General features: G+C 39.1%; 1 protein-coding gene across 2 annotated transcripts in view; it reads right to left on the bottom strand.

Annotated features, from left to right (window-relative positions):
* LMOD3 (leiomodin 3 (fetal)) overlaps positions 1-7,872 on the bottom strand; it is a 14,614-nt gene extending 6,742 nt beyond the window's left edge. The window contains exons 1-3 of one of the 2 annotated variants that reach the window (XM_011947157.1): positions 7,712-7,872; positions 6,938-7,254; positions 3,561-4,919 (exon numbers count right to left, since the gene is read on the bottom strand). In XM_011947157.1, coding sequence (XP_011802547.1) covers positions 3,561-4,919; positions 6,938-7,231 — 1,653 coding nt within the window. In that variant the 5' untranslated portion in view covers positions 7,232-7,254; positions 7,712-7,872. Of the gene's footprint in view, positions 1-3,560; positions 4,920-6,937; positions 7,255-7,346; positions 7,436-7,711 lie in introns of those variants that run through there. The other variant, XM_011947156.1, reaches the window with a different exon arrangement.
* Between the last annotated feature and the right edge of the window lie 14,860 nt (positions 7,873-22,732).

The following is a 22,732-nucleotide window of genomic DNA, read 5'->3' as shown; positions in this document are numbered from 1 at the left end:
AAATTTAGCCGGGTTTGGTGGCACGCACCTGCAACTCCAGCTACTTGGGAGGCTGAGGCAGGAGAATTGCTGAACCCAGGAAGCAGAGGTTGCAGTGAACTGAGATCGTGCCACTGCACTCCAGCCTGGGTGACAGAGTGAGACTCTGTCTCAAAAAAAAAAAAAAAAAGTTAGCCGGGTATGGTGGCATGCATTTGTGGTCCCAGCTACTCAGGAGTCTGAGGTGGGACGATCACTTGAGCCCTGGCGGTTGAGGCTACAGTGAGCCGTAATTGAGCTACTGCACTCCAGCCTGGGTGATAGAGGGAGACCCTGTCTCAAAAACAAACACACACACACACACACAACTTTTCTAAGAAAAAAGTTTGTTTCTGAACAATGTTCTGTTTAGGAACATCACACACACACACACGCACACACAACTCCACAAGATTTCAAAACTGTGTTTTAATTTTAACCTCAGTCTTGAAAACCCAGGGATTTGGAGGGCATCTGTCCCAAACCCCCAAAACCCTTCATTTCACCTCTATCAAGTGAACACTGTCTTATCTCATTTGATTGGCTAAAACCATCTCTTTCTACTGGGATTTTGTGACATTACCATTTATAGTGTTTACTGTATTTTGAGTCTAAGATGTATATTTTGGGACATTTCAACAGCTCTGAAATCAGAATGCATCTTAAATTTGATGGTGTTTTACAATAGCTGGCTGGAGACCCAAGTGTGAACACATCATAGCTATCCATGCTATTATTACCTCCACTGAGTCATGTGCCCTGTTGGTACGACACACACAGATGTATTGCCTCTTAAAATAGCTTTCAAAGAAAGATAAGTAAGCAAATGTGGTAAAGTGAGATGGTATGCAGGAATTCTTTGTACTACTTTTGACCTTCTGTAAGTCTAAAATGACCTCAAAATAAAAAGAAAACAAAATATCTTTTAAAAGATTATACTATGTTTTGGCTTTAAAGCAGAAATTTATACTACATGCAGAAATTTATAGTACATGCAGAAAGGCACAGAAACAGAATACGGGGAAGCAAATTGGTATTAGTGAAGCAAATTTTCATTAGTGCAACGAGGCACTTTCATATTTTTCTTTTTTCAGCATTTTCCAGGACCAAATAGATGAAGTTGTGTGACATTTTGTAACTGAGACACATGCAAACAGATGCCTGTCACAGGCCAAGCCAGGCAACTGAAGGCAGGAGAAATTGCCCGTCCTTCAGAATAAATGAAGCCATTTCAAAGCCTAGGGAGATATGCAAGATTGTCATTCAAAAAACATGTCAGAGTTCACTTTGCAGCATGTTGTTCTTAGATTAAATTTTTTAAACCACCACCACCAAATACACTTAAAATTGGTAGCAGTTTTGAATGAAAATATGAAAAATGCAGTGCTTGGTGGGGTGTTTTATTATTGCAATTATCATCATGAATTTATTTTAATGTCTTTTGTTCTAGATCCTCGACCCAAAACTGTAGTGTTCTCAGTTCAGTAAAAGGCAGAGGAGCTGAAAAATTAAACCTACACTGTAAGCTGTGTGTGAGGTCGAGACTGAACCTGACTTATCACTATATCCCCAGTCCTTCTCACCTGCCTGACATATATATTTGTTAGATTAACAAATAAGTGAATGGATACAATGGAATTGACCCAGGGAAAATGGATTTGCTCAGCAGAGCACTCAGAAGTCAAGGAGTTGGTTCAGATGCTCTTTTAAACTTCATTCCCTCTTCTACTCTGAATTTACATGCCACTTTTAACACAGATTTTTTTAAAAGACGTCTCATCATTCTTTTCAGACTGTTCTTTTCTGAATGTACAGCCACCAAGGTGGCTTGAATATTCTTTGCCAGTGACTAGTTACTGGAAAAGTGGTAGAACTAGTTTCTGTCAAACAACACCCCAATTCACTCCCAGGGGAGTTCTGGCTGTCTAGAGAAGAGCAGGTGCAGAAAGTCTTGATGTTGTGCCCAAGGGCAGGCAAAGAACCACTGTCCGACCTCATGTGACCTCCAGTGTTCTCAACCTGGCCACTGCTCCAGGAAGAATCAGAGCCTCTCTAAACCATAGATGAAAGTCAGCTTTGATTCAGGAGAATGGGCTATTGATAATTCTCCATTCTAGGAGTTGGGAATAAGGACCATACATATGTATATATGTGAAAGACTAGCAATTATTTCAGAATATCAAGCTCTTTAAAGCAGAAAAAGAGCAAGCATGCATAAAAATTCAACATGTCTTTAAAAAACATGAATCTGTGTAATAAAATAATATACTGACTATTCTGTCAACATAATCTCATGGCTATATTACATGAGATTTTAAAATAATGTAGTTAATTATCAATCTCCTGTGGCCACTGAACACATCTTTCAACCTCAAGAAATACCATCATCATAATGACCAAAACATTTTTATTTCTGCAACTTAAGTTGCCAAGAAAATAACTTTTCCACTCGGCAGTAATTGTGAATCACGGTAAATATTAAACTGAAACAGTGATTTTAAAACTCCATGAATTCATGGTGACACCAATCTGAAGTTCATCATTTACCTGCCTAAAAAGCAAGCAGTACAAATGTAATTTCAGACAGTCTCTCTTCATCTACTAAAAAGAACTGTTTCTATGCATTTTAGAAGCATTCAATTATCTAAAATTGGCCCAATTTGGCTTTTTTTTTTTTTCTTTTTTGAGACGGAGTCTTGCTCTGTCACCAGGCTGGAGTGCAGTGGCACAATTTCGGCTCACTACAACCTCCGCCTCCCAGGTTCAAGCGATTCTCCTGCCTCAGCCTCCCGAGTAGCTGGGACTACAGGTGCCCACCACCAAGCCCAGATAATTTTTGTATTTTTAGTAGAGATGGGGTTTCACCACGTTGGCCAGGATGATCTCAATCTCTTGACCTCGTGATCCACCTGCTTAGGCCTCCCAAAGTGCTGGAATTACAGGCATGAGCCAATGCACCCACCCTGGCCTCATTCTTATTTATTCCTCACTATAGGTTCCTGGGGATCTCTGAGTGTCAGCTCCATTGTGGCTGGAATGGTGTTCTTTTGAATATGCACTCGAAGAGGTCAGAAGAATGAGGTGAATTAAAGCTTGACTCTGGTCTCAGAAACGGGGTTCAATGTCAGTTCTACCACTTCCTAGCTGTATCTCCTCCACCTCCACAGGTTATTAAATTCTCTAAGCCTCAGTATCCTTTTTATTAAATGGGGAGAATAACAGTACCTAGACCTTATAGGGTTGGTAAGATGATTACATGAGTTAATTCATATAACGACTCCAGCCTGTAGTAAATGCTCCCTAAACATTAGCTGCTAATATTATTGTTACAGAAGTCACATAGGGGTATCTACATATGGGGTGCTACAGGTATACATCCTTAGGGATAACAGTAATTTAGTTCTATTGATAATGCTCATTAGCTTCCCCCAGTTGGTCTCAATTAGTGAGTATCCCCTTATGTTAAAACAAATAGGGAATAAAGTTGGGATGCATTTTCTATGGAGGGTGCTCAGTCACCACTTCTCCCTCCGTCTACTTACAGGTTTAAGATAGGCGACATTGCTGTGACGAATGTCGTTTAGCAGCTGATCTCTGGGAGTGATTTCCACCAATGGGGGTGGCCTGTTTCTCGGCACTGGCTTGAGGGTTTTGATGACATCTTTGAGGTTGGTTTTCTCGGGTGGTTCTCTGGCTTCCGGCATCCGAGATTTGCGCTGGATTCTCTTCAGCTTCACCACCCGGAAGGAGTCAGGGTCTGTCCTGTACTGCGGAGCCTGTGATGGCTTTTTCATCATTTCACTGTGTTGACTGAAGGGCACGTTTTGGGGGTTGGGAGGCCGAGGTGGCGGTGGCTGGAAGAACTCCTGCATTCTGGAATCTGGCATGGGTCCTCCCAACATCTCCCACATCCCAGGGGGCAGCCCCAACCCATTCTCTAACATGGCTATCAGCTTCTTCTGTTCCTTGAGTTGCTGCTGTTTTTGCTCTTCCTGTCGTTTCTGCCTTTGTTTATCCTGATTCCTGGTGAGCAGATTAGTGACCACCATTCTGGGACCCGGAAGCTCAAAATGGTAGCCCATCTTCAGGAGAGTGCTGTTTGCCTTCAAAAGCCTGGCTATTTCCATTTCAGCATGGTGACCCAACATGTGCCTCTGATTGTGAAACCGAAGCTCAGTTAGCGTCTCATTAAACTGGAGACACCTCATGATGGCCACAATCCCTTTACCTGTGATGAAATTGGACTCGATGTTGAGAGTGGTGATGCTTCTATTTTCACGCAACATGTTAGCCAAGGCAAATGCTACATTCTCATCTGCACCCACATTGGCTAAACTGAATGTTCTGATGTGCTTGTTTTTCTTCATTGCATCGACAAAGTCCAGTAACATTTCTTTGGGGATGTTTTCAATGTTGTTCAGGTTGAGTTCCTTCATATCAGGATCATTTTTTCTAACTCTCCTCAAGCTCCCATCCAGGTCTGTCTGGTTTCCTGAAGGCCTTGCACTTACCTTCAAAAAGCTGGTATCTAGAGCTAACTTCTTAGGATCTAATTTTGATATTTTTTTCTCACTTTGTTCTTGGGCCTCTGGTCTCTCTCTCTGTTCTTTGAATGCTTTGTCAGTTACCTGCTGGCAGTCGTTCTCACAATTTCTAATTTGTTCCTTTGCTTTGCCTTCCTCTTCTCTGCTCGTTTTTTCACTCTCTTCACCATCATCTTCTCCTTCGTAACCATCTCCTTCCTCTTCTTCATCTTCTTCTTCATCCGTTTCTTGGACATTGCTGCTGCCCTTTGATTCTCTTTTATTTGCAACTATTTCATTATTGAGCTTTTCTTTTAAATACTGGGCCATATTTTTATTACGTTTGTCTATTTCTTCATGCGTTTCTTGAGTCTTTTCCTACAAGAGAGGTTTATGAGGATTAGAATACATAGCAGAGAAGAAATATGAAGTAGAGCGTCAGCTAGTGGAGATAAGAAAACTACTTGTTTAAAAGAGCTGGTTGCTATTTTAAATAATGCTTATTTAAATAGCTGATTGCTAAAAATGGGTGGTTATCCCATCCCATAAATTACAATATTAAAATAAAACCTTATTTTGTTTTAATATTCTGTTTTTTTAATGGTGTTTAATTTCAGAAGCAGTTAAAAATTGTTTTGAAAACCTGATAGAATTGTTCATCAATACATTGAAGGCTTGATTTTGTATATGCCAAATAGGCATCTAGTACTCAACAGTCTTGAGTGAGGGCAATAATTTCATTATTCCAATATATTATAAATATATTAGAATAATAAGGAAATTATTGCCCTAAAATTAACATTCCTACAAATGTCTACTAATCTAGTGTAGGATGTACATGAACTTCCTCTGAGAACATAACATAATGTATGGAAAATTAGATCAGTTTGATTTTTTGGAATATATACATTTAAAAACCTCAATTTTGATTTTGAATATATATATATATATATGTATATTTAAAACCTCAATTTTGATTGTATTTTTTCAGTTCTTTGAAAACTGCCATGGCTACTCTGTCTGGGACAAGTTTACTATCCCGGTTTCTTTTGAAAGAAAGTGCCTAGGAACCAGAGCCAGCTGTAAGATGAAACAGGATTATGCAGACAGTGAGAAATAATTGCTTAGTCTGGGAAATAAAATGGGCCTTTTATCAATAATGTGTATTAGATTCTTGCACATCAATTATAATGCTTTTCTATGCAATATGTGTGCCTCATAGGTATCATTTTGAAAGCCAGTATAGCAAGTTGAGACACAGGTTCATCTGAGCAAAAATTTCATGCTCATAAGTAGGTCGGAAGAGCTAGTTAAGAAGTCACCTTAACCACCTGAAATCTTCACCACTGCATTTCTCATCTTGACCAGAAGGGGGCGCCAACCATCAAGCTGTTTAAGTTATACCAGAGGAAGAAAAAAAATGTTGCAAGTACTCATTTTTACCCCCGAAACTGGCATTCACATAGAATTGGCTTTTAATCCACTGACCTCCAGTTGTAAAAAATCTGCAAATTGTATCATGAACGCTAACCTGATCAATCCAGCTGTTTCTTTTCTTAATCTTAGTACATTTAAACTTAAACTCTCCTGACTGTAAAACCAATTGACAACTTTCCTTAATTACAGCCAGCGTAGTAATTTAACAAGATGCGTTTTTGTCAACAGGCATAACCTAAAGAGACTTTACCTAGGAGGCATCTCTGTACTCTTTTTGTTAAGTCATTTTCAAGTGGAACATTAAAAAAAAAATTATACTCATGCACAGTAAGTTTGCAGAGTCAACGATTCTAGGTTTCAGATTTTAGAAAGTGAAGAACTAGCTTCAAAAACCACTTAATAGCCATCTATTTCTAAATGTCATCACTGACAGCCAATACATAATAATAATATAAGACATTTTCTGGTTATTCGACTTGGTTTAATTGCAGGGTGTGTGGCCAGACTTCAGGAGGACTGAAATGTTTGACACTGTGTACAAAACACTGCATATGTTTGGATGTGCCACAGAGAGAGAGGCTACAGAGCTGTCATTAGTTTCTCAAAGGGGCCTGCAATAAAAAAGAAAGAGAGAGTTAAGGACAACTGCCTGAGTTACGAGTTAAGTCACTAAGTATCGTGGCAATAGAACACAGGCTTTCTGACACAGCAAACCCGACAGCAATTTTTAAAAAGAGACATTTGCAAGAAATCACCCAATTTTCCCCTTGTAAATATAAATGTAAGTATTTCAGAAAGTTCCAGTCTGGAGTAGGATTAATTATTATGGTTTAATCTAGATATGGCAAAAACAAAGCAGAACCAAACCCTGGAGTCTTGAGAAATCACAGTTACAAAAGGGACACCTAACAGCCCATCCCAGGCAGCCATTTCTCTGTTGTACACAAATCTCTGGTTACCTCAGATTTCACAAAGGTGACAGGAACTCGTTCGTCTTCCAACATGCGCCTGGATGCCTTTTCCCAATACATATAATCAACAAGAGATTTATGATTGAAGTTTCCTGTCGGTGGCTTGTCAGTTTGATCTTTCTGAATCATTCCCACGGGAAGGCTGGGGTCAGGGGCCATGACTTCCATTTCCGACTGCAGTTCTTTCAGTTCTTCAGCGGACAAGTTGGCCAAGATTTCATCTTCATTAATCTCCTCATCGAGAAGTTCTTCTTGATCTGAATTTCTGCTATGCTCTGACATTGTTTTTTCTAAATATTATTTTACTAGAAAAGAATATTCAAAGATGATTTTTAAAAAGAAAGAAAAAAAGCCTCAAGAAGGTCCCCACGTTAACAAGTGTCACAAGTTAACACACCCTTGAGATATTTTTTTTTCCCCAGGAACCTCAGTGGTTTGCTGAGCAGCTAGGAGTGATCACAGCTAAGCTCTTGCCGGATCTATATTAAGCAGGGCTTGGCTGGATGGGGTCAATTTATGGAACTACTATGCTGCTCTCTTTTCGGTAACTTGAGTCAGCTGTGCAAATCCATCTGACATTTCAGTACAGCTGCTATGTTTGCCAGAGACTAGCAGACACCACAGAATCTCTGCAGGAATAAAATTAATTCTCTTCCTATATGCTATCATGTTGCCATACCCAAATTCATGCAGCTCATACCTATATACCCCAATACTCCAGGGGATTCCACTTGTTTTTATTTAAATATTAAAGCAACTTACAATATTTCAGAAGGGAAATCCAACCGGTACCCTGAGTTCTTTCTGATGTGAAGAGTACACTTGAAGGTAGAAATCAAACTCTTAGGGTCTGCCTCTTCACTACAAGTTGACTGTGGAAGCAAGTAAAGTAGTGTACGGTGGAGCAGAGGTCTTGCTATGTCATTCATCCTCTGTGTAAGCCGAACCTTTGCAAGATGTCCTATTTGCATCTAGATCCTGTGATCTAACAGATGGGGACAACCAGCACTTGCATTTCCACTAAAAGTGAGCTTAATACTTTAAATTATTTGCTTTTCTTATTAAGTATCCATTAAGCCAATATCAATGAAAATGGATCTAAAGTGAAATGTTAAAAAAAAAAATCCAGACCACTAATACACTAAAAGAAACTATGAGAAGATTTTTTTTCAAACCCTGAAGGGGCAATATGCAACATTTGTCCAAATTACAAATGTCCATTTCCTTTGACCCAGCAATTCCACTTTGAGAAATGTATCCTCGGATACACTACATGGGTAAAATGGCATGTGTGCAAGTTTACACAATATAGCAAAGTACAAAAGAGTGTGTTTTGCATGCTATTATTTGTGTGACAAAGTGTACAAGAATATATGATACACAAGTTTTATTATATATATATTTAAGACACGGTCTAGCTTTGTCACCCAGGCTGGAGTGCAGTGCTGCGATCTCAGCTCACTGCAACCTCTGCCTCCCAGGCTCAAGCCTCCTGAGTAGCTGGGACCACAGGTAGGCACCAGTACACCCAGCTAATTTTTGTATTTTTTGTAAAGACGGGGTTTTGCCATGTTGCTCAGGCTGGTCTTGAATTTCTGAGTTCACGCAATCCATCTGCCTCAGCCTCCCAAAGTTCTGGGATTACAGGCATGAGCCACCGTGCCTGGCCCGTAAATATATTGTTATTCAGAAATACACATTCATTGTACAAGAGTTAGGAAAACATAGAGAAGGCAGAGAATAAAATTTTCCCCTTACCTCACTGTGAAGCTGCCACTATCAACATTTCAGTTTTTTCATTCCAGTCCTTTCTTTAAAGCATACAAACTCTATCATTTTTTCTCATCTGTTTTTTTGACTAAGTCAGGATTCTTTTTTTCTAGGCAACTGTGTACTCTACTACTAAATACTTTTTTAATTGCCATTTGTTAGGATTCTTTATATGGATGCACCATAATTTATATAACCAATCCTCAATTGTTGGATGTTTAGAATGTTTTCAATTCTCACAAGCACAAATAGTTCTTTAATAAATATTCCTATAGCTAAATAGTTTATAAACACACAAGTTTATTTCCTCAGAGTAAATTGAACAAATTCCAAAAAGTGAAATTGCTAGGCCAAAGAAAATGAAGAAATTAAATACTTTTTATATGTAAATTAAAGTAACAGCAAAAACCACAATTACTTTTGCACCAACCTACTAAGACCCATCTCCAATCTATGTATATTAAATATTTACAGATACTATACATGTTGGCTGGGTGCTGTGGTTCATGTCTGTAATCCCAGCACTTTGGGAGGTCGAGGCGGGCAGATCACCTGAGGTCAAGAGTTCAAGACCAGCCTGGCCAATATAGCGAAACTCTATCTCTACTAAAAATACAAAAATTAGCCAGGCATGGTGGCGGGCACCTGTAGTCCCAGCTACCCAGGAGGCTGAGGTGGAGGTTGCAGTGAGCCGAGATCACACAACTGCACTCCAGCCTGGGTGGCAGAGCAAGACTCCATCTCAAAATAAATAAATAAAAACAAACAAACAGATATACATGTTACCATTCCAACATTTCATATATATGTAAGTTTGAAACTTGAGATATCCTATTCCTTTCTCCAAAAGTATCCAAGGATTTTAGTTTCTTGTGTATCTGTCCAAGGATATTTTATTGATAAAATTTGTGAAAAAGGAAAAGAAATCAAGTGTGAGTTTGAAATGGAAGTTAAAATATTTTCTTCCTACCCCAGTGTTTTATCTTGAGCACTCCAGGTTGAAAGGCTTTTCATACATAATTAATGCCCTGGAAAAGTATTTCCAATCTACTTGAATGAGAATTTTCGAAGGACACAGGTATGTACTGGCAACTTATCCTTGGCCTCTCCCCTATCAGGTCTTTTTTTTTTTTGACACTGAGTCTCACTCTATTGCCTGGGCTGGAGTGCAGTGGTATGATCTCAGTTCACTGCAACCTCTCCCTGCTGGGTTCAAGTGATTCTTGTGCCTTAGCCTCCCCAGTAGCTGAGACTACAGGCGTGTACCACCACACATGGCGAATTTTTGTATTTTTAGTAGAGACTGGGGTTTCACCATGTTGGCCAGGCTGGTCTTGAACTCCTGACCTCAGGTGATCTGCCCACCTCAGCCTTCCAAACTGCTAGGATTACAGGCATGAGCCACCATGCCTGGCCAGGTCTTCCTTTTAGTCCCTGTAAAAGGGGGAAGAGTTGGCCTTGGTGGGCATGGAGGTAGATCACTTTGTAGACCACTGATTTGTAGGCCATCATTTCATAGATTTTTTCTTTGCAGAACAATGATCTAAAGAGACTCAGAAAAAAAAAAAAAAAGAAAAACATTTTGTTCAGGGAGGCTTGGGAAATGTTATATTCTGCATTTGTGTTTTAGATATTTGTAAAGCACAATTAACTTTGAGAAACTCTGAGAAATGCTACACTAAAGAAACCAATTTTTTAACCCAACCCTCCCCAACCTTAAATAATTCATACTTCGGGAAATACAGAGCTAAATATTAAAGAGGAGGCTCTGGAATCAGTATACCTGGATTTCAGTGTCAGCTGCATTCCTAAGTCATGTGATACTGAGCAACTTAACCCATATCTGATAATAGTGTCTACCATATGCAATTATTGAGAAAATTAATGAGGTTTTATACATATATATGAGGTTTTATTTATATAGATGTATATAGAGTAGGAGGTACATGGCACAGAGTAACCATTAATAAATGTTCAACAGTATTATTCTCATAACTCATGGATAACTGCAGAAATACTTAAAGAAAAACAAAGGCAATGATAAAATGCAGTATGTTTACATAATGTAGTACATTTACATGTAATACATTTTAAAAGCCATTTTTAAGATAGAAACCATTATATTAATGGCAATAAACAAAAGAACTTTCAAAAGTCTTGCTGCTTTTACAGAAAGAAACTGGGAGACTTCTAGGTGGAATTGTGTATAAAGAAAATAGAAAACCACCATTTGCATATAAATATGAAACTCCCCCAAGTAAATGATCTGAAAGGTGGTTTGTAAGCTTTTAGATTCAAATTCTCTTCTGATGAATTCTACTCATTTTAATGTGATCAAAATGCTTTTGATGATCAAGCTGATTTAGGAATTTCTGTGAGGAGTGCTCCTTCATCTGACTTGCATCTTGCTGAATGAGCGTAGGAAGTGGCTAAATCTCTCCCAGCTGCTTCTACTGTGCATTTTCTCCATATGCTGACAGGGAGGGTTTGCTGGTGTAATTAGCCTCATTTGACACAGAGATGATTTAGTTGTGCATTTTCTTAATGATGTTCCACTGCTGCCACCTAAACAGCTTCTCATATCAGAATCCAGCTCTGATACCAAAAGAATGTAGCTAGCTGTAGGATAATCGACAGAACATTAGAGCCAGATAGGGCATCACAGATTATCTGGTTTTGAATCAGAGTCTTCAGGGGAAGTTATTAAGTATATTGTCTCTCTGGATCCCACCCAAAAGTGACTCAGGTCTGGGCTCAGGAATCTGTATATTCTGAAAGCTCTCCAGGTGATTCTGATGTGTAAATAAGTGTGAGGGTCACAGAGCTACTGCAAGCCACTTCTTTTACAGATCAGGCTCAGAGAATTTAAAACACATTGCACTCATTCATTTATTCAGCAGTATTTGCCAAGTGCCTGGTTGTGCCGTGTGCTGTGCTAGGCACTAGAAATACAAGAATGGTTGAGACAAAGTCACTTTCCAGTGACGAAGACAAGTAAATAATTGCTGGTTGCATTAAATGCTGTGAAAGGAGATGAACACTGCATTTTAGGGAATCACAGGAGAGACCTACCTTGGTTAGGAAAGGCAGGAAAAGCCTTTCTGAGATGGTAACACCTAATGGATGAAATCAACCATAGGATAGGAGGGAACAGCAATCTATGCAGAGGGAACCAAGTGCAAAGTCCTTTAGATAGGCAAGATCTTGGGCTGTTCTAGGCAGTGATCCAGGGTGACACTCACATGACTGGACTCTGTTGTGCAAGGAGGAGATGAGGACAGGAACCCAGGCAGGGGCTAGATCAGATAAGTCTTTATGACCTGGAGTGAGTTGGATTTCATTCTAAGTGTCATTGGAAACCACTGGAGGGTTTGAAGAACAGGAGTAACAGGTGATTTACATTTCTAAAAGATCACTTTGGCTGCTGGCTGGAAAATGGACTGGAAGAGTTAGGGAACAGGCAAGAATAAAATCAGGAGATAAGTGAAGACCCCAGTCTCCTGACAGCCCTTAACACTCAAGGTTATTTCAGTGTTTAGATGATCTCAGAGGCCCTGGGTGTCTTGTTTTGTCATTACAAATAAGGCTTATAGTGTGCTGAGGAAACTCCAACGTTTCTTTCTATAGCTCTGATCTTCAGTGATTACAGTGTTTTGCTGCATCCCCATACCCCCTGCTTCACACACCCACCCCCTGCTTCACACACCCACCCCCTGCAAGGAGTATACTAAATTTTGATAATAGAGAAAAAGCTCATGCCAAATAATAATTTCTGGCTAAATCTAGAACTAAGACATTCTAATATTTTAAAATAGACTAGAAAAAAGAGTTACATGCATGTTAACTGATCTCTGGTGAAAGATTAACATTAGTTCATAGTAATGTAGAAAAATTTTATATATATAGATACATACATATATGCTTGAAAATGCATAAAATAGTCCTGGCAGGATACACAAGAATGGTTATATTCCTGAAGTAAGGTTACCTGGAGTGGGCAGGGGAAGAGCAGGGATAGAAGACAGGTTTAAGAGGGAGAGTTTCCACTAAATACTCCTTTTTTTTTTTTTTGAGACAGGGTCTCACGTTGTCACCCAGGCTGTAGTGCAATGGTACCAACATGGCTCACTGCAGCCTTGACTTCTCGGACTCAAGTGATCCTCCTGCATCAGTGCCACAGGTAGCTCAGACTACAGGCACAAGCCACCATTCCAGGTTAACTTTTTTTTTTTTCTTAATAGAGATGTGTTTTCGCCATGTTGCCCAGGCTGGTCTCAAACTCCTGAGCTCAAGCAATCCATCTGCCTCAACGTACCAAAGTGCTAGAATTACAGGCATGAGCCACCATGCCTGGCCTGAGTGAGTACTCTTTTGTATTTTGTAAAAACAACAACTGTCTCTTTTGTTGTACCAGCCTACAGATTTCCTGATTTTTTGCTCAGGTTGAATTAGGACTTTTTGTGACTTGTAGCTTGAAGAAGTCCTAATATACTCTCCCACTTAAGTCCCCTTCAATGATTTTCTATAGCTTGAGGATGAATCCTAATTTCTTGACACGGCCTCAAGATCTAGACTCTGCTTCCTTTCCCAGTTGTGTTTCTCAGTCCCTGTCTCTTGCTGTTTCAAACACAACCAACTTGAGGACCCCAAGGGGTGAAACTCCCTGTCATGCTCAAGTTTTGTGCAGCTTGTTCCAGTTCTGAAGTTACCTCCTCCAGGAAGCCCTCCCTGACCTTGAAAACTGGGCTTGGTATTGCTCTGAAGTCCTTGCCTAGAGCTGGGCACTTGCCCCCATGGTGTTGTCATTGCCATTTCACTGACCAATCCTTCCTCTAGGGACTGTAACTCTGTGAAAACCAGGTTGACTTTGTTTATCATATCATCAGTAATGCCTAGCATAGTATTTAGTGATATAATTTTTTTGCAGCTAATCTCTTAACTTTTTAACCACAGAAATATCCAAACTGTGCAAAACAGTGGGCATTTTAAAACATCTGAAATCTGCTTCATTTGGTCATCATATCTGAAAACCTGAAATAATAACTTCAAGTCAATAAAGCAAGATGCTTCAAAGATAAGACTTGGGAGTCAGACTGGATCCAAATCCTTTTTGTGCCATTGACTGGGAAACCTAGGAAGTTCCTTCTCCCAACTGTGCCTTGTTGGCTCTGTGTGAGCAGTGGAAAAGCAGTTTAATTCAGTGGTTAAACACAGAGGCTTCAGATTCAGGATGTCTGGTTTCAGATACCAAGTCTGTCCTGTCCTAACTGTGCCATTTGGGACAAGTCAACCTCTCCCTTCTCAGTTACTTCATCTGTAAATATGAGATAATAAACATACCTACTTTACAGGAATTTTGTAAAAAACTAAGTGACAATCCATAGTAAACTCTAAGTAAACATTATTATACTTTCACAAGTAAATTGTGTCACTCTTTTCTGCCTAGAAAGTGCCTGATATCTAACAAATATTTGTCCATGACTGAAAAATGAATGACTTTTCAATTTTACTCTTTCTAAAACAGCACATATAATACATGCACAAAAACGTTTAAAGGTTAATACATTTATGAAAAATTCTGGTAAGAGGAAGCACTTCTTTCCTGTATCCATTTATTTTTCCATTCTACATTCATTCAGGATGTGAAGGCTGTGGATAAGCCATCCCATCTCTTTCCTCAGCTTCAAACCACTGGCTATAAATTGACACAACTATAAATGGTTTCCAAATGTCACTAAATAAATCAGTTCTGTCCTGTTTGTGGCACGCTATTCTCTTGTGCAATTCCATCTGGATCACCAAGGTTCTGCCCACTGGCTGCAAATTGCCTGAAGATTTTGTGAGTGTGATATGAATGCCTAGCTGTCTCCTCAAATTTCCCTGACCCACAGCTACAACGCCTCAAGATGGGCTCTGAAATGCATGAGGCAAGCGCTTCTCTAAAGTTAAGACACCCAGCCTGCCTTGCCTCCACCAGCTCCCAGGATAGCTTGAATTTCAAGAGGTTATGTATTAGTTTACCTTAATTGTTTTGTGAGCCATCTCAAAAATTCTTAAATTAAATTGGTTTTATTTGGTTTAGTTTCGAAGGTTGATCAATTCTATATATTTCTGAAGTGTGTAAGGATGTTGCTTCAGTGCTACTACTATAGCTATTACTATAGCTATTATACTAAATAGTACTGCTAATACCATTACTGCTATCACCACCACCACTATTGGTATATTATTATTACAACCTCTGCTACTGAAACTGTAACTGCTACCAACTGTAACTGCTACCACAACTATTGCTGCTGCTGCTGCTACAATTATTAATATCATTATGACATTCCTTCTGCTGCTACTACTCCTGATGCTATGAATTTTACAGTTTCACTGCTAACATTTATTGATCACTTAACTTTGCTAAGCTTGTGATAAGTGCTTTATACATGACATATCAATTTCTTTACACAACAACCTTGAAATATGGATACTTTTTTTTTTTTTTTGAGATGGAGTCTCAGTCACCCAGGCTGGAATGCAATGGTGCAATCTTGGCTCACTGCAACCTCTGCTTCCCAGGTTCAAGCGATTCTCCTGCCCCAGCCTCCCGAGTAGCTGGGATTACAGGCCCCCACTACCATGCTCGGCTAATTTTTGTATTTTTATAGAGACAGGGTTTCACCATATTGGCCAGGCTGGTCTCGAACTCCTGACCTCTGGTGATCCGCCCACCTCAGCCTCCCAAAGTGCTGGGATTACAGGCGCAAGCCACTGCGCATGGCTGAAAGATGGATATTTTTGTTAACCTTCTTTCATACATACTAAAACTGAGGCATAGGCATTTGAACTGAAGATGGCCTCTAAAAGTCAAGGCTCTTAATCAGCGTCCTCTATTGCTTCCTCAGTTTAACAGACACGGCACTCATATACCTAAAAGGCTGGAATTACAAAGCACAGAAAGCAATTGCTCTTCTGGGAACAAATAAAAAATGGTGAAGATTGGCAGAATTTGAGTAATCAGCAGCAGAAATGCTACTGTTATCAGACACCTGTTGAGAATGTTGAGACATTGGCTGTAAATATTATTATTGGATCAAATCAGTCTGGAGAATATTGGGTTAAAGAAAGTTAGAAAGGTCGGGTGTGGTGGCCCACACCTGTCTTCCCAGCAATTTAGGAGGCCAAGACGGGCAGATTGCTTGAGCCTAGGAGTTCGAGACCAGTTCTGGCAACATAGCAAAACCCCCTCTCCACAAAAATATTAGCCAGGTGTGGTGGGACCATGCCTGTAGACCCAGCTACCTGGGAGGCTGAGGCGGGAGGATCACCTGAGCCTGGTGGGTGGGGTTGCAGTGAGCTGTGATGGAGCCACTGCACGCCAGCCTGGGTGACAAAGTGAGACCCTGTCACACACACGTACACACACACACACACGAAAGCTAGAGAGCTTACTTAACCAAAAAGACTTAAACATGCCAATAAGTATTATGAAATTTCTAAACCGAGAAAAATAGCCTTTTTTGAACTGATGACCACAAAAAGCTTTATTCTATGGGACATATTATGACTAACATTTTATTAAATGAACACATTTTGTGAATGTTGATCTAAGTCAAATGAAATCAAGGAAACCATATATATTATGTGCTTGCATAGAAAAAAAGATTGGAAGGAAATACTCTAAAATGTTACATCTCCAGTTGGAGGAATTACCAACTATTTTTATTTTGTGATCAAACCATTTTTGTATTTCCATAGAACAAATAAATGCTGCTTACATTTTAAAACACAGAAAATAACTGCAAATACTCTCTAAGTTGATGTCAGAATAACTGCTTTAATTTTCCTACTAACTTGGGCTATGAGCAGCCTACTAAAACAGGTGAAAAATAAATGGGGGTCTGATCAGATTCGCAGAACAAAATACTGTAACCCTTAACTCTCTGGCATCTTTTAGAACAACCCTGATATGGTTTGGCTGTGTCCCCACCCAAATCTCATCTCGAATTGTAATCTCCACGTGTCTAAGGAGGGTCCCGGTGGAAGGTGATTGAATCATGGGGCAAACTTACCCCTTGCTGTTCTTGTGATAGTGAGTGAGTTCTCAAGAGATCTGGTTTGAAAGTGCATGGCACTTCCCCCCGCCCCCCACCCTGCTCTGCCATGGTAAGATGTGCTTGCATTCCCTTCACCTTCCACCATGATTGTAAGTTTCCTGAGGACTCCCAGGCATGCTTCCTATACAGCCTGGGAAACTGTGTCAATTAAACCTCTTTTCTTCATAAATTATCTAGTCTCAGGTAGCTCTTTATAGCAGTGTGAGAACTAATAAAAACCCATTTGTATTTTTCTTTGACATTAGTAAAAACTGCAGGCAAACATCAAGTCTTTCTTTTTGAATACCTCAAAGATAAGACATTTCCCAACTACTTTGACAAGAGTCCACCTTACCGAAGACAAAGATACAAAAATGTTTTTAAACTAGCAAATCTATGATTTCCTGAATGTTGTCCCCAACACATTTTACCACACAAATTTATTTCTTCAATCAAGCTGTGGAATTAATGGGAATTTACAATTAATTAAAAGCCAGGGTGGTGATATCACAGTGTGAATGTACTTAAAGCCACCCATTGAACTCTACTCTTAAAAATGATTATTTAGTAATTTTATTTTGTGTGCATATATATATATATATGTATATGTGTATATACGTGTGTGTGTGTGTGTGTGTGTGTGTTTGAGATGGAGTCTCACTCTGTCTCCCAGGCTGGAGTGCAGTGGTGCAATCTTGGCTCAGTGCAACTTCTGCCTCCCGAGTTCGAGAGATTCTCCTACCTCAGCCTCCCTGGGAGCTGGGATTACAGGCGCATGCCACCACACCCAGCTAATTTTTGTATTTTTATTAGAGACAGGGTTTCTCCATGTTGGCCAGCCTGGTCACGAACTCCTGACCTCCGCCTGCTCCCAAAGGGATTATAGGTATGAGCCGCTGCACCTGGCCTATTTTATGTATATTTTTAAAGCATATTTTCTTAAAAGCAAGAGTAAATAAATATATTTAGGTTAAATATTTTATTTTTAATGATCCTCACAACTGTAGAAATTTAAAATGTATTCATAGCATTGTTCATGGGACAATGCTGAAAACGACCTAAATGCCCAACAATGGGGTCTGATCTTATTTCTACAACCTAATGCCACAAAACCTAGTTTAAAAATTGACATATAGCTATGGAATGGTGTCTGTAATTTATTAAGTGAAAAATGCTTGCTATTAAGTGGCATATTTTGTTACAAAATTTTAAAAACTTTATAAAAACGTATTCCATGTATGTATATGTTGTATATAAGCACAGAAAAAAATCGGCATCTGTATCAATATGAAACAGTGATCTTTGTTTTCTTCTTAAATATTCCCAAGTCATTTGACTATTTTGCTAATGTAGATAGGATTTTATGATCAGAAAAACCTTCAACTATATTTTAAGTGTGTTGGTAAAGAAGTAATATCTTTATGGGGGCCATTTTATGTTATTAAAATGTAGGACATTCAGTACTGGCATTAGCACAGTAGGAGGGCTAGAAGGCTCCTCTATTTTCTTCCCTTTAAAGGAAAGAAAACTTAAGAATAGAGAGCAAAAAACTTTAAGAAAATGACAAAAGTAGGTGGGTCAGGAAGTCGAATTATGTGGGGGAATAATCCTATAATGAACAAAATCAGTATTTTAAACATTGTTTCACGTTAGAATAAACCAACTTATAGACTTAGATGAACTTTAATCATTTTTAATATGTTAAGATAAAGTATAATTTTAATCTAAGAATAATAGGTAAATATGAAAAAATAAATTTAAGGTATTAGAATTAAACAATATAGTTATTGAAATAAACCATGCAAAGAATGAAAAATGAGTGCATTTTTGAATTGGGACACAGAACTGAGATGTCCAGAATGCAGAGGGGAGTCAAAAGGATGAAAGGCTGATCAAGGCATAGAGAATGATTCTAAGGCTCCCACATGTTTGAAATAAGAATTCCAGAGTAAGAGAGTGGAGGCAATTTTGAAGAAGCAATATGTAAAGAGAATTATTGCTAATTTTCCAGAACTGAAGACAGACCTAAGTCCTTAGAGTGAAAGTATTTTATGAATACTGAGCAAAATAAAATTGAAAACATCTTAAACCAACAGCAGTTTAAAAAAATTTGCACCTGGCCATACTTAGACAACCTGTAGTAAAACTACAAAATTTCAGAGAAACTATCAGAGAGAAAAGATGTTATCTACAGAATAACAAAAATCTAAGTGACAACAGCTTTTTGGATATTTAAGGGGAGGTTTTATCCCTAATAATAGATGCAAACATTCAGTAGAGTAATATAAACACATGTCTGGGCAAGAGAAGCTCCAAGTTCAGGACAGTGGCCTCTCTGGGCAGAGAAAAAGGAGAGTTAAAGGAAGAGGGAATCAAGGGCCCAGCTATAATTGCAATATTTGATTTCCTTAAAAACAAATATTTGAGGCCGGGCATGGTGGCTCATGCCTGTAATCCCAATGCTTTGGGAAGCCAAGGCAGATGGATCACTTAAGGTCAGAAGTTCGAGACCAGCCTGGCCAACATGACAAAACCCTGTCTCTACTAAAAATACAAAAATTAGCCAGGCGTGGTGGTGGGCACCTGTAATCCTAGCTACTCAGGAAACTGAGGCAGGAGAATCACTTGAACCTGGGAGATGTCGGTTGTAGTGAGCCGAGATCGCACCACTGCACTCCAGCCTGGTTGACAGAGTGAGACTCCATCTGAAAAAAGAAAGAAAATTGAGCACTGTTAGTGAGAATATAAAATGGTACAGCCACTATGGAAAACAGCATGGCAATTCTCAAAAAGTTAAAAATAAAATTATCTCACGGTCTGACAACTCCACTGCTGGGTATACGCCCAAAAGAATTGAAAGCGGGGTCTCACACATGCACACTTCCATTCATAGCAACATTATTTACAATAACCAAGAGGTGGAAGCCACCCAAATGTCTGTCGACAGATAAAGGGAAACAAAAAATGTGCTACATCCGTGTAATGGAATATTATTCAGACTTAAAAAGAGAGTAAATTCTGTCACATGCTACAACACGGATGCAGCTCGAGGACATTAAGTAAAATAAGTCAGTCACAAAAAGACAACTATTCTATGATTTCACTTATATGAGGGACCCAGAGTAGTGAAATTCACAGAGACAGGAAGTAGAATGGAGGTTACCTGGGCTTGGGCAGGAAGGGAATTGGGAGTTGTTGTTTAATGAGGACAGAGTCTCAGTTTTGCCAGATGAGAAAGTTCTGGAGATCCATTGTACAACCACATGAATGTACTTAACACAACTAAAATGTACACTTAAAAATGATTAAGATGGTAAATTTTATGTTATGTGGTGGTTTTTTAACTATAATTTTTAAAATATCAAAAAAACCATGAATATTAAAAAATATTTAAAGCAAATAATTAGATTGACAAAGTTGCATGATATGACTACTAGTATTTATTATATATCCTTCTAGTCATTTTTTCTGAATTATTTCACAAAAAAGTCATTTTTTAAAAAGTTGATGGTATTAAGTCCATGAACAAAAGAATGAATAAACAAATTATGTTATAGGGATACAAAGGAAGACTGACTACTCAGCAATAAAAACAGATTTTTGCTATAAAAATAAAAACAGACTGAGAGAAGCTAGACAGAAGTATACATGCAGTAAGATTCCATTTCTGTGAAAATCAAGAGCAGGCAAAGTGAGACTGGGCGCAATGGCTCACGCCTAAAGTCCCAGCACTTTGTGAGGCTGAAGCAGGAGAATGGCTTGAGCCTGAGAGTTCAAGACCAGGCTAGGCAACATAGACTCCATCTCTACAAAAAACAGAAAAATTGGCCTGGTGCAGTGGCGCGTGTCTTGTAGTCTCAGCTACATGGGAGGCTGGGGCAGGAGGATTGCTCAAGCCCAGGAGGTTGAAGCTGCAGTAAGCCATTATCATGAAAAAAAGAGCAGGCAAAGTAAAGCCATGGAATTAGAAATTAAGAGTAGTTGCTGATGAGGAGTGTGGATTGGATTGACTAGAAAGCTGGCACTAGGGAACATTCTGGGATGGTAGCTACATCTTATTGGGGTGTTGGTTATATAAGTGAATACATTTCTCAAAAATAATCTGTTTTTACACCCAAGATGTGGGCATTTTGTTCAGTGTAAATTTTGCCTCAATGTATATATATATTCTAAAACAAAAGGTGAAGCAAAAAAAATTATACAGGCTATTTACAAGTGGGAAAAAGAACTGCAACACTGGTGACACCGTACCCTTGAGGACACAAGGCAAAGGGCACTTCGGTTGATTGAAATGCAAGGAGAAATTTAGATAGCACAATTCTGTTACTCAAGAAGCATTCAGGACACTGGAGAAAAGGCCAGAGCTTCCAGAAACTTTAGAAGAGTAACCTGAAACCATATGCAGTTATTCAAGAATTTTATCAAATCTCACTAAGGTACAAACAAGCCTCCTCTTTGGTCCCTTTCCAAAGCAATGGCTGAAGAATATGGTCACTGGAAACAAGTTAATTCTCTCTTTAAAATAACTTGGCTTTACTAAAAAATACAAAAAAAAACTAGCCGGGCGACGAGGTGGGCGCCTGTAGTCCCAGCTACTCGGGAGGCTGAGACAGGAGAATGGCGTGAACCCGGGAGGCGGAGCTTGCAGTGAGCTGAGATCCGGCCACTGCACTCCAGCCTGGGCGGCAGAGCAAGACTCCGTCTCAGGAAAAAAAAAAACAAACAAACAAACAAAAAAAAAACTTGGCTTTAAGTATATATCATACATGTTCATCATAGAAAAACAGAAAATATAGATAAGCAGAAAAAAATAAATTGAAATCACAAGTTAACAGGTAAACATTCTTAACATGTTGCATGTTTTTCTTCTATGCCCTTTTTATTTAAATGCTGTAATTTTTTCCTAAGATCATTTCCAATCTTCTTGATCATGTGAGTGAATCTCACTTTGCAGAAACCTGTGACTATCTTTGTTAGGGACGATCTAACAATCAGATTGTGTAACTACTCGTATTTGCTTCCTAGACTATGGTATAATCTTTTTCTTCCTGCAAGAAAACATCTGTAGGTTTTTTTGTTTTTGTTTTTGTTTTTCCTTTTTTTGAGGCAGGGTCTCACTCTGTCACCCAGGCTGGAGTGCAATGCACAATCATAGCCCACTGCAGCCTTGACCTCTTGGGCTGAAGCAATCTTCCCACATCAGCCTCCCGAGTAGCTGGAACTACAGGCAAGTGCCAATACGCTGGCTATTTTTATTTTTTGTAGAGTTGAGGTCTTGCTATGTTGCCCAAGCTGGTCTCAAGTTCCTGGGCCCAAGTGATCCTCCCGCCTTGGCCTCCCAAAGTACTAGGATTACAGATATGAGCCCCACACTTAGCTGGTATGATCTTAAAATACAGCTTACATTTTCTCTTTTTCTAAAGATGAGTCAATTGTCATCTAAGAGAAATTAAATTTGACTTAGAATGTTTTCTGTAATTTTAAGGGAGAAGTATTTCTCCATGAATATTTCTTTCCTGTGAATATAAAATCACTGATACCTATACTTGTATATGAAACATGACCACAAATTGCTGTAGAACATGATTTCAAAAAAATGAATATACCAGGGTTTACAAATTGAAATGTGCCTATTCCCTTCTATAGTCTTTAGACGTGCACTTACCCGAATGGTTCTGCCAATTTATCCAACCAGCTATACAATGCCTCTCTGAGAGCTGCCTTTAGACTACGGAGGATTCTGTTAAATATTCTCAATCAGGCTGTTCTTCATTAGAATACCAGCTACGTAAGATCAGAAGCCGTGTCTGCCTTAATTTACTTTGTTATCCCCAGTGCCTAGAAAGGATGAAGAGGGAGTCAAAACTGATGTGCTGAGTGAATGAATGAATAAATGGTAATAAATTTTCATTTACTAAGGTCAAGGAGC

The sequence above is a fragment of the Colobus angolensis genome, unplaced genomic scaffold, assembly GCF_000951035.1.
Source record: "Colobus angolensis palliatus isolate OR3802 unplaced genomic scaffold, Cang.pa_1.0 Scaffold26, whole genome shotgun sequence".
Taxonomy (NCBI): domain Eukaryota; kingdom Metazoa; phylum Chordata; class Mammalia; order Primates; family Cercopithecidae; genus Colobus; species Colobus angolensis.
This window is presented reverse-complemented; position numbering and strand designations above follow the sequence as displayed.